Source organism: Melanerpes formicivorus, unplaced genomic scaffold, assembly GCF_026170545.1.
Source record: "Melanerpes formicivorus ecotype bairdi unplaced genomic scaffold, bMelFor1.0.p_v2 SCAF_65, whole genome shotgun sequence".
Taxonomy (NCBI): Eukaryota; Metazoa; Chordata; class Aves; order Piciformes; family Picidae; genus Melanerpes; species Melanerpes formicivorus.
In genome coordinates, this window is record NW_027142417.1 from 403,003 (window position 1) to 415,066 (window position 12,064).

The 12,064-nt window shown below is 43.4% G+C and overlaps 1 protein-coding gene across 4 annotated transcripts in view; it reads right to left on the reverse strand.

Annotated features, from left to right (window-relative positions):
• TOX (thymocyte selection associated high mobility group box) overlaps positions 1-12,064 on the reverse strand; it is a 206,518-nt gene that overhangs the window by 19,596 nt on the left and 174,858 nt on the right. For all 4 annotated transcript variants that reach the window (XM_068162447.1, XM_068162450.1, XM_068162446.1 and 1 more), the window contains one exon: positions 10,546-10,776. In XM_068162447.1, the coding sequence (XP_068018548.1) occupies positions 10,546-10,776 (231 nt within the window). The remainder of the gene's footprint in view (positions 1-10,545; positions 10,777-12,064) is intronic.

A 12,064-nucleotide genomic window follows, 5' to 3' on the forward strand; every position in this document is an offset into this window, starting at 1 on the left:
GTTTTGGGGTTGTTTCTTGTTGCTTTGATTGATTGATTGCTTTCTTTTCTGAAAAGGTAGATTTAGGAGCCCTACAAGCTTCTTGCCTTGATGTGACCATGCAGGATTGAGTCTTAGTCTTTCTGGTTGCAGGGGAAGCTTAAAAGAAATCCAAGTGGACGTTTTAAAAGTAAGGGAGACAAAGGGAAAGAAGATTTACTTTTTTATTGCTGTTATATGTCACCATTTTTAAGTCATATGCCAGAGGTTAATTCATCTGTCCAATGGCATTTGGGATTCACAACATAAAATGGAACTGCAGCTTTGAGCCTCTGCTGTGCACTTCTCCAGCCGGGTGCACAACCTGGGCACCTGCAGAAAGCCTCCCTAAAGAGACAGAAAACTATCCATCTTTCCCCTCCTACTCCACACGGCCTACTTAACTGACTGACTCAAAGGCCAAAGATGGACAAAGCTATTTGTTACAAATTTGGGATGTTTTCCTGAGTTCCATAGCTGAAAAACACACAGGCACATCTCCTCCCCAGAAGGATAAACTTGAGCAAGCTCCAAAGTGATCTCTTTTGATCTCCCAGTGCTCTCAAACCAGCAGAACCTGGAACGAAGAGGGCCTGGCAGCACACACAGAGGACAATACAGTGGCAGTGTCAGGCTGGAAGGATCCAGCACAACACCATTTTTATAAAGAATGTGCCCATGACACGTTTTTTTGTTTCACTGAGCCTTTGCTTTCAGAGACAGAACAAACCTCAGATACAAGCTGGCAAAACTCAGAGGCTGCCTAAAAGGATTAAAGATTTTGCTTCCCAGGGAAGCAAAAGATCATAATGGAAACAGAGAAGTCTTAGGTTTCTAAAATTGTAAATATAAAGACAGAGAGAGGGGAGGGAGGAAAGAGATTGGTTTTAGCTGTGCAACTGTATCTGTACACCCTTGTAATTTCTCCAGATTAAGATAAATATATAGTGTTGGCTGATCTCCTACTGCTTTGCAAAAAAAAAATACCCCCAACAAAACAACAAACTGGTAGCAATTTGCTTTTTAAGTCATAATCTCTTGTGATTATTAGGGAAACACACTGTTTGTTTTGAAAATGAATTAAAAAAGGAAAAGGAAATAAACTAGTCAACAATCTGTTCCCAGCTGCTGAAAGGAATTTCAGCTTGACCTGCGGAACAAAGACGAAAGTCGCACCGCGTGGCGCGTCGCGATGCCTCTGCCTCCTTCCCACAGCCGGCCTGAAAACCGGGGCTGAACAAAGAAATTTACACAGAGTAATGATCTTCCAAAGATCACATATCTGCTGCTTCCACCTTGGGTTTGGTTTTGCATTACACAAATAGAGAAAGTGCGCGCTCCTGCCGTGCTCCTCCAGTCAGGGCATATTGAAAGAGCCCTCTGGGACCTGACTTTTCCCTCAGACGGTCGTATTTTACAAGGTTAACTCAACAATAGGAAGCTCACAACAGTTCTGCAAATCTCCATCTGAAACATCACTGCTTCACAGGAACTTCATCATGCAAACATTTAATTATTTCCTACCTCAATGTCTACCAAGTTCATTTTATGCTTTGTCTCAGAATCGTTGAATCAACCAGGTTGGAAAAGACCTCAGGGATCACCAAGTCCAATCTATTACCTAATACCCAACACCTCCTGACAACTAAACCGTGGCTCCAAGTGCCACATCCAATGCTGCCATTCTGTGGTTCTGAGAAATTCTGGTTAGTCCTGGCTGATACTGAAAGTCAGGGTAAGTTCTGCCCTTCTTGGGAGTTGCTAATTTTCATGAGTAGGAAGAAGGTCTGGCTGTCAATATTTATCTCTGAAGGCAAGTGACTGTGGCAGGGGGTAGCAGTTCCCTGGCTTTGTGCTGGACTGGACTTGCACTGGGGGCTCATGAAGGCAGGGCAAGTGAGGAGCGCCCTCAGTACTTCTATCAGCACCTCTAACAGGTCTGAGCAGGTCAGATGCCCCTCCCTGCATCCTTACAGTGCTTTTGGGGAGGAAAAAAGGCCTGTGCCATCATCCAAGCAAGCTCCAGAAAATGGCTGAAGCTCTTTTGAGTTTCATGCTTAAGACAGTGCCAAAAGATGAGAGACATAATTCCCATTAATGCATTTTTCCTGTAACCAGAAGCAGGTTTTTGTTCCCTTGCTTAACTGTGGTGGATAGGGGCAACATTTAATTTTATTTTTAAGGTCTCAGAAATCTTGTAGAAGGTCATTTTCCCCTCCTCTGTCGAGCAAGCCACAATTATTAAATAAGTCACTTGACAGGAACATATAGTTATGGAATTAAGTCATTTCTTGCTTGCTTTAATTCAATTAACATGATAATTGAATGTCAACTGACTGTCATTCAGTCCATAAAGGCCCATTCTGATTCAGCAGCAGATTTGTTTCCGTGCACAACATTTTATTTTCCTATATTGTCCCAGTTGTGGAAATTGAATGTTGGCAGAAATAACATAATTTGTCTGTGCAGGGTGGGTCAGCTTAATTTATGCCTATTCTCTCCAGCTTGCTGTAGACTAAACCAGCAAGATTACATTCATTTGTCTACAAATGGAAGCTGCCTGCATTGTTTTCCTACTGTGCTCCATGAATGCAAATTTACACAGGATAATACTCAGGTTCTTGTTTTGTTATTTAATTGCCTTTCCAAAATACACCCAGTGTGGTAGCTTCAAGCTCCCTTATGCTGCTCAGGAAAGCATGAAGCAGTGCAGGAGAGACTTTCCAAAAGGAGTAAGTATGAAACTCTACCTTGTGCACATAAATATGTCAGATAGCATTTGAATTAGGCCACCGGGGAAAAGGAATGCCCTGGGCTCTCCCATTGTTAAGACAAGGGCCTGGGAGCAGCCCCCAGGCCATTGCAATGACACCCTTTAGCTCCTGTGCCCTGGGCTGACCACACTTGTGGACTACCAGGGTTGTAGCAGCCTACACTGAGGGCTGCTCAGTCTCTCTCTTACTTGGAGACTGGATGGGGCACTTGGTGCCATGGTTTAGTTGATTGGATGGTGTGGGATGATAGGTTGAACTTGGTGATCTCAGAGGTCTTTTCCAACCTGGTCTGGTCTGGTCTATTCTATTCTATTCTACTCTACTCTACTCTATTCTTATCCTAATCCCATCCTATCCTATCCTATCCTATCCTATCCTATCCTATCCTATCCTATCCTATCCTATCCTATCCTATCCTATCCTATCCTATCCTATCGAGTTATATATCCTTAAACTGACTGCCCAAAAGTTTCCTTTGGAGATAGAAGGGTCTGGGGCTGTGTGGTTGGCCACAAGCACTCAGAAATACCAGATTTACTAAATTAAACCCGCAGTAGAACATCTACACTTCTGTTTTATGATGCCAACTTCAGGCCATACTTTGGTTTATATATTTCAACTGCTGCTTAGGTCTTGTCCTCCTGGATCATAAATTCCTTGTGGCAGGCTTAGTGACTCCTGTGCTCTTCTACATACTGAATAACATGACACTCATCACTGATATATCTAACTGAAATATACCTGCAATGCCTGGAGCCAAGTTTGTGTTCTGGTTAGTCATCTTTTCCCACTGAACTTTCTCTCAACTTGCTTGTGGAAAATAATCAACGCATCCCAACACGCTACACAGTAGGACTCCTTCCCTGTCCCAAGTGGCTTGCACCCATGTTCCCTTGGGGGAACAGACCTCCTTTCCACTAATCATCCTCACAAGAGCAAAAGAGACCTCCCAACCTCCTCAAACTTATCTTCACTTTTCAGTATCAGGTGCAAATGGAAGAAGGCAGCACTGGCTACAGCCCCCTTTGATACTGGAGACTTGAGGAGAATGAGCTAACTGACTGATGCTCTCAGGAGGAAAAGAGACTTTCAGAATGTGTGCCTCAGGTAGTCTGAAAAAGCTTTGTGTCCCCTAGCTGACAAAGTACATTCTGAAGAACCATGCTGCTCCCCTGGATTTGCCTAAACAGCTGCTAGAGGGCTGACAAAGAAAGGGAAGTTTCCAGTTTATCTTGGGGATGTCTCTTTAGAGCTGACCCTTGCAAGCAAATTACGTTTGTCTTCTAAAATGATGTAGAAGTGCCCACATTTGCTCTGATGGGAAGTGTTCCAAACCTTCCCCAAACCAGTCTATGCAACATTAGCAAACCAGAGAGCAGCATGACCCATTCTGTCCTTTTTGGTCTCCACAGTGTTACGACCCAGGGGAGTGTCATTTTCACAGGCTACGGTTACAGGAATGGCATCTGATAGAATACAGTGGGCTGCAATCCAGAGTTAAATTCCACATTCAGACTGTCCTTCCTGGCTCTACATACCTAAGCTCATAGAGAAAATGTGCCTTTTTCTTTCTTTCTTTTTTTTGGGTTCTTTTTTTTTTCCAAGAGGGAGACATATCTCTAGTTTTAATCTTCTGGTTTTGCAGCAAAGGCACCTTAGAGCTGCACACACTCCTCTAAAATGTGAAGAGAGATATTCCCACAGCAGCCAGAAAAAAACCCCCCACCATCCTCAGAATTGCTTAATGGATACTGAAATATGTTCCCATTTGGTTTTTAATCTAGGTACATAGAGCAACAGAGAGAGGCCCAGGGCTAGCTGTATGGCTCAGCAGTCTCTTTGACTGTAGAGCATGAAAAAGACACTGATGACATATTAGAGGCTTAGGGGAAAGAAATCCGTCTTTCTGGCACGCAGGGGAGAGAGCACAGGCCAAATTCAGCTCTAGCACAAGCAGTGAGACTGGATGGAGATCACTGGGAATTGCAGCCATTTGAGCCAGGCCTAAATTTGACCTCACAGGCTTGATGCTTGCAGCTTACAGGAGCAGGACTGCACATCAGATCTGAAACCTGTTAGATGAAAGTTGGGTGCAAAGCAGATGACATCAAACATATGGTTTCTGTGGGGATTACTTGCACTTGCTGGTATTATTTTGCTTAAAAATAAAGCTATGAGCTTGAATGGAAGGCAATAATTGGGCCTAAATCCAGTTTTACATGCAAGTGCTTTAAGCTGTTCCTCCTATGCATATGGATAAAGGGTGAGAAAGAAGAACGAGTAGAAAATTAACTCTAGGGACCTGCTGTAGCAATTACAGAGGAAGCCACAACAATGATGCAAGGGCTGGAACACCTCTGCTGTGTGGACAGGCTGAGTGAGTTGAGCCTGGAGAAAATAAAGCTCTGGGGAGACCTTCCTGTGGCCTTTTAGTGCCTAAGGGGGGCAGTAAGAGAAAAGGAGACAAACTTTTTGGCAGGGGCTGTTGTGACACTACAAGAGGAGGTGATGGTTTGAAACTAGCTGGACATCAGCACAGCCTTGCACCCTGGGAGGGAGAAGGAGATAGGTTAGGTGCCTCCCAAGGCCAGGCAGAGCCAAGGTCTCTTGAAATGCTGATCTTGGGTCCATTTTGGTCTGACTTGACTGGCTTGATGGCCGCACCCACAGAGTGGCTGTCAATGGCTCCATGTCCCAGTGGAGGCCAGTGACAAGTGGAGTCCCTCAGGGATCAGTCCTGGGACCTGTCTTATTCAACATCTTTGTGGGGGACATGGACAGTGGCACTGAGTGCACCCTCAGCAAGTTTGCTGATGACACCAAGCTGTGTGGTGCAGCAGACACGCTGGAGGGAAGGGAGGCCATCCAGAGGGACCTTGATAGGCTGGAGAGGTGGGCACAAGCCAACCTCATGAGGTTCAATAAGAGCAAGTGCAGGGTCCTGCATCTGGGTCAAGGCAATTCCAGGCACAAATCCAGGCTGGGCAGTGACGGGCTGGAAAGTAGCCCTGAGGAGAGAGACTTGGGGGTGCTGGTGGACAAAAAGCTCAACATGAGCTCTCAGTGTGCACTTGCAGCCCGCAAAGCCAATCAGATCCTGGGCTGCATCAGGAGAAGTGTGGCCAGCAGGTCGTGGGAGGTGATCCTCCCCCTCTACTCAGCCCTGGTGAGACCCCACCTGGAGTACTGCCTCCAGTTCTGGAGCCCCTATTACAAGAGGGATGTGGAGGTGCTGGAACGTGTCCAGAGAAGGGCCACGAGGATGATCGGAGGGCTGGAGCACCTCTCCTGTGAGGACAGACTGAAGGAGTTGGGGCTGTTCAGTCTGCAGGAGAGAAGGCTCTGAGGTGACCTCATTGTGGCCTTCCAGTATCTGAAGGGGGCCTACAAGAAGGCTGGGGAGGGACTTCTCAGGCTATCAGGTAGTGATAGGACTAGGGGGAATGGAATGAAGCTGAAGGTGGGGAGATTTGGACTGGACATGAGGAGGAAGTTCTTCACCATGAGAGTGGTGAAGCCCTGGAATGGGTTGTCCAGGAAGGTGGTTGGGGCCCTGTCCCTGGAGGTGTTTAAGAGTAGGCTGGATGAGGCTCTGTCCAGCCTGATCTAGTGTGGGGTGTCCCTGCCCATGGCAGGGGGGTTAGAACTAGATGATCCTCATGGTCCCTTCCAACCCTGAATGAAACTATGAAACTATGAGACTTATGGTATCTCACATCACAAGAGAAGCTTTGGAGACATGAAGTGTCCATCACTACTTGTAAACCCCCTCCTGATCTACCTGATTCATCTTGGCACTGAAGAATCTGCTGCTATATCTAAAAGTTCCCCATGATCAAAAGAGAAACTTATAAACTATGCTTTGCTATTTCTCACACCCAGATCGCTCTGGGTTATATTTAGTGACCAAAAGAGAAAGCTTTGGAAGCCTGTGAGTTGTAACAAAATTGTAAGAGCATCACAAACATTGACACTAATGCAGGAGGACTTCAACATACTTGAGTAATAGTAGCATAGCCCATCAGATGTTAAAGAATAAGCTGCAGCTTTTATCTAGTGGGTCTTTGAGCACCAACGAGGAGCAAATGACTCGATTTTGTGAGCTCTGAGGATTTGTCAGCTGCCTCATAAGTATAATTCTGGCTCTTCATATTCCTGCTGCTTCTAATTTAGCAGGACAGGCTCATAATTGAAGCAAATTAACTATTTACACTTGCCACTTCTACCAGGGGAAGAGGACACATCAGCAGGAAAGAATGAGTGGGAAATTAAATTCTTCCCACTTGTGTCAGATCTGCCCTTATATAAACACATTAACAGTAATTTCATGAGGCGTCAAACACAGGAATAAATACTGAGGGATAAAATAATGAGGTGTTGCTATTGAGCTGAACTGTTGCAGCTAATATTACTGGGTATGAATTATGCAGCCTGAAAGAAGGCATATGTTACAAGCACTCAAGCAGTTGCTTCCCCAGCTTCTCCTGATCATTGCATTTGGGGTTCTCCAGGTGAATCCAACCTCCTTCATGCAATCTAACATTTAAGTAAGCACGCATGCACACCTATATGTACATCCACGAACTAAGCTCTTGATAGGAGGCCAGATTAATTCTTGCTGGATTTCAGCTAGGTCACTGAAGCTACACCAGAGATTAATTCTGTTGAATGCTGAACAGGCATTCAAGCCAATCCTTACAATAATAGCTCATTTATTACGGTCTTTGGCTGAAGTTTTACACTTAGACTAACGTAAACAGGAACATTTTGTTTGTAATTTGCCACATCTATTACAGCTTTACCAGGACTCCAATTAGAAACTTAAGGTTCATTTAGTACACACACACATCTGGTACTGATTTAAAATGACTCTCCTTTTTCATCTAAGGACAGAAAATGACCTAAGTAGCCTTTTTACCCAGTTTGAACCAGCGTTCTGTCTGAAAGCCAGAGACTCAACCATTTAGCACGCTGAACTCTCTTTCCTGGGGGCTATTTTCCTCCCCTTTGCAGTAAAAATGTGTGCAAAGGGCAAAGGTGTACATAAATAAGCTATAAAAACGGGATGCACAGAGTGTAGTACTGGCTATAGAGAAACCAGGGCTTGTGATCATAAGAGAGGAACTAGAAAAGCCACTGAAAATCTCCCTGCGCTGAGGCTTCAGCACCGAGGGGAATGTACCTCCACATGCTGTTGCTACAGCTGCTTTTCATTCACAGGTTTGGTAATCTGAACAGTTTCAGAAAACGTTTTAAACTGTTAGAAGTTGAGAGAAAATGCCCAGCCCCTGCTCCTGATCCTGGGACTCCATTCGGAATTTGAGAAGAAACCTTGACTGAGTCCACCACCAGTGCTGAAGATCTTCTCACTGCTAAACTGCCCTGTGCAGAAAGTTTGGGACATATACAACACAGGCACACTCTGAAATTAATGGGAAAAATTGTAGCATATGACCCAAAAATGCAAATGTCTTTGTATGGTAAAATGAGAGGGGAAGTACGCTGGGATCTGCTTTAAGAAATGGCAACACTCTCACAGCAGGAGCGTCAAAGGGTGATCTCTTTCAAGTCTAATTCCCCCCTGACTTAAGACACCCACCATCACCTAGCCCATGCTAACATTTCCTTTTCTTGTCATTCAAATCCTACTCTTTCAAACAATATTTTCCTACTTCCCTGACAGTTTGAAAAGCATACGTGGCTCTTGCACAAATCCTTTCAAGCTGCAGTCTGATATGTCAGGTTATCAACGTTTTGTTGCAAAGGCTTGGACATACATATACTGCCCTCAGGTCTTTACTGTACTGAGTTTCAATACCTTTATTTATTCTGTGGTCAGTCTCCAGGAATAAACAAGAAGAATTCTATGCATTTCAGAAAAAAACAAAAGCAACCCATCACAAAAACCTGGCTCAGGTTGCAGGAACAAAGAAGATCTCGTTTTGGCATGGAAGCATGAAAGTTATTCTTCTTTCTGAATAGCTACATTATGTTCTACTTTCTGATTCATCTATATTTACTATTTCAATAGTAAAAAGAGTTCCAATTCAGGAAACATAATTCTATTTAAACCCCAGAATATGCATTAGCTTCCAAAACATAAAAGCCAGAAGCTTTATGATAATTGAATCCTTTTTCAGCAAGTATAATTCATCAACAAAGTACTTCTCTAATGATGTTATTGTTTCTTTATTTAACTATTTTTGAGCTCCTGAAGCTTCTTCAATGCTAAATTCCGAATGCTCCATTAATCATTGGTATTTTTGGAGTCCAATTTCCCTAGCAGAGACATAGGTTTCATAACAGTTACTAATGCTCTGGATCTGAAGGAAAAAAAATGAGGCCTTTAAAATACAGGCTACAGTCTGTTAAGATGTCTTGTAATCATTACTTTGTACTATTACATCCCTAATGGAATAAAGGAGGAGTTTAAATTTATTCTAGAAAATAGGATTGCTCTTTTTTTTTTTTGTGTGTGTGTGTTAATATTTATTTATTTATTTTTAAATAGGGACTTTTGTTCTTTTTCTACAGTGCGGGATTAGAAAGGGCCTGGGCCTGGAGCTTCGGCAATCTGCTTAATAGATGATAATGAGCAGGCAAAACGAGTCAAAGAGCAGCAAAGAAATGCTAACTCCAACTCTTGGAGTAATTGGCTTGCAAAGCTAGTTGTAGCCATTTTTTTTTTTCTAATGGATATGTCATGTGGATTCCATCACACAGCATTCTGCTGTGTTCCAGCTTAAATTAAGGACAACAGAAATAAGGAAAATAAATGTGGGTTGTTTTTTTTTCTGCCATTCCAGTGCAGGGCTTATTCAGTTATTGCTTTCAACCATAAATAAAAGAAAAACACCTCCAAGTTAAAGCTGGAAATTTAGGTTTCCTCACACTGCACTTACACAGGGTTCCTGTGGAAAGATTTCAGTTTTCTGCTGGGATTGCTAACAACATGAGAAGCTCAAAGGAAATGTGAATTTTATAGTCTTTTTTGGGTTTACCTCCATGATAAAGTCTTGAACTATTACTCAACATTTGGATTTAGAATAATAGAATCAATCAGAGTTGGAAGGGACCAGAAGGATCATCTAGTTCCAACTCCCCTGCCATGGGCAGGGACACCTCACACTAGAGCAGGCTGGCCAGAGCCTTGTCCAGCCTGGTCTTTAACACCTCCAGGGATGGGGCCTCAACCACCTCCCTGGACAACCCATTCCAGGGTCCAACCCATGCCAGGGTCCAACCCATGCCAGGGTCCTTCCTAGATCCCTCTGGGTCAACACATCTCTAATTTCTCTCATACAAGCCCGGTGGGTCAGGGGAAGATGGGAGCTCAGGTCCCTTTCTGGCATCATGGGGCAGGGACCCATACGCATCTGGGAGGTCAGATATATATCAGGTCCCACTGCACAGGTATAGTTTTTGGCAGCAAGGTCCTCTCACACCACACAGTCATAGACAGGGCAATGCCATCATAAAATCTTAAGCTCACCACAATTTTGGCATAAACCAGTCCTAAGTACAACCCATAATGTTACATCACACCCCAAAACTGAAAGAACTCCTCTTAATTGGTGTCATAGAGAAGAAATGAAACAATACTCTCCTTATCTCAGCTTCTTTAAATCACATGCCTGAGATGGCACATACTCAAGTTTTGTCCCCACAAACAAAAGAAGCTGCCTACAGTGCTTAGATGACCCTGATAGCACTCCCCTGAAACAAAGCCTCTGAGCTGCAGCACATTTTGTACCTGTTTTTGTTCTTCACCTAAGCCGTCCCACATTGAAGCTACAATTTTAGAGACTTCACCAAAAGTAGCATTGGGGTTTTGGCCCTTGATGGCTGCTTGAGTGTCTCGAAAGAATAATGCATACGCAGACACAGGCTTCTGTGGCTCATTTGGGTCCTTCTTCTTCTTCTTTTTGGGAGTTTTGGGTTTCTTTCCCATATCTGAAGCAGGTCTCTTCTCTCCACCATTGACCTGCAACATAAAAGCAGAACAGTGCTATAAAAAAATGGCTAATTTAATTCAGTCCATCCCTTGTCACTGCTTCTGTGGTGCACAGAGATTTTGGATATTGCATACAAAAAGGGAAATTTCAGTTGTCATCCCTGACAGTCCAAATATTGACACCCTCTGACTTAGTCACATATAAAAATCCATAAGCATTCCAGATTAGGTAACGTTCCCCCTCAAAGTGCTTTACACTTTGCTTTCATATAATTGTTATAATCTCATTTATAGTTGACCTGGTCATCTTTTCACCTCTTCTAAATTTTATTGCTAATGGCTATAACATGCATACCATGAGTAAATTGAAATGAAATTAGTTTCATTATAGCCTGACCACCAGTTCAGCCACGTGAACCACCTGCAGGCAGCAGGAACGCTGTCATTTCTACCTCTCCCTCATCCTCACTCTTTTCCAGGCCTACCCAAGACTAGTGTTCAAAACAAGGTCTACTGCAACTGATGGGACACCTTCTACGACTTTGAAGAGGATCTGATGGTGAATAAAATGATTCAGGCTAAAGACATTTCACTGCACATCTTCTAATTAAAATCTGAAGGAACAAAGCTTTACCAGTACAGGCAGACTAGACCCCTTTGGACTACCTGTTCTGATCCATCTGGATTTAGCTGTGTGGCTTTCCCCCTCACTCATATAAAAGCAATATTATTTTCTAAAAGTTTTCCTTGCTCAGAGTATTTTTGGATCAATGAGATTTAAGAGTTCTCTATGTGTTAGGACACCACATCAAACTACCTTCGCACCAGGTGATACGCTGAAGGAACCTGTGCCAGAAGACTTCTGGCAAGCTGCTGTGAGAACAACTCTAAAATCTTACTCTCCAAACTAAATGATCAAGAGACTTCAAGAGCCCACTGTTAAAAAGTGAGTACTCACAGGGGAAATTCTGTTTGTCCTATATGAAAATAACAAAATAAAAAGAATACCAGAATTCCACTACTAATAACCTTGCAAATGGCTGAGATGATGGCCTACCTTATGCTCCCATCAGTCTATCAGCTTCATAGACTCCACTCCTAACCACCAAAGCAGAGACAGATGGGAAATAAAATAAAAACCATATATATTCTGCTAGGCATAGACTTGTGCCTCCAAATCCCTGGAGGTGTAGTTAGCTCATGGTAATCCACCTCCTGTCATGGCTTATTGCTTAATTATGGTGATGTATTTAACTTATTTATCACAAGAAAGCAATAATCTTTCACTTTAAAAAAGTGTGCATTAACCATGTTGCAC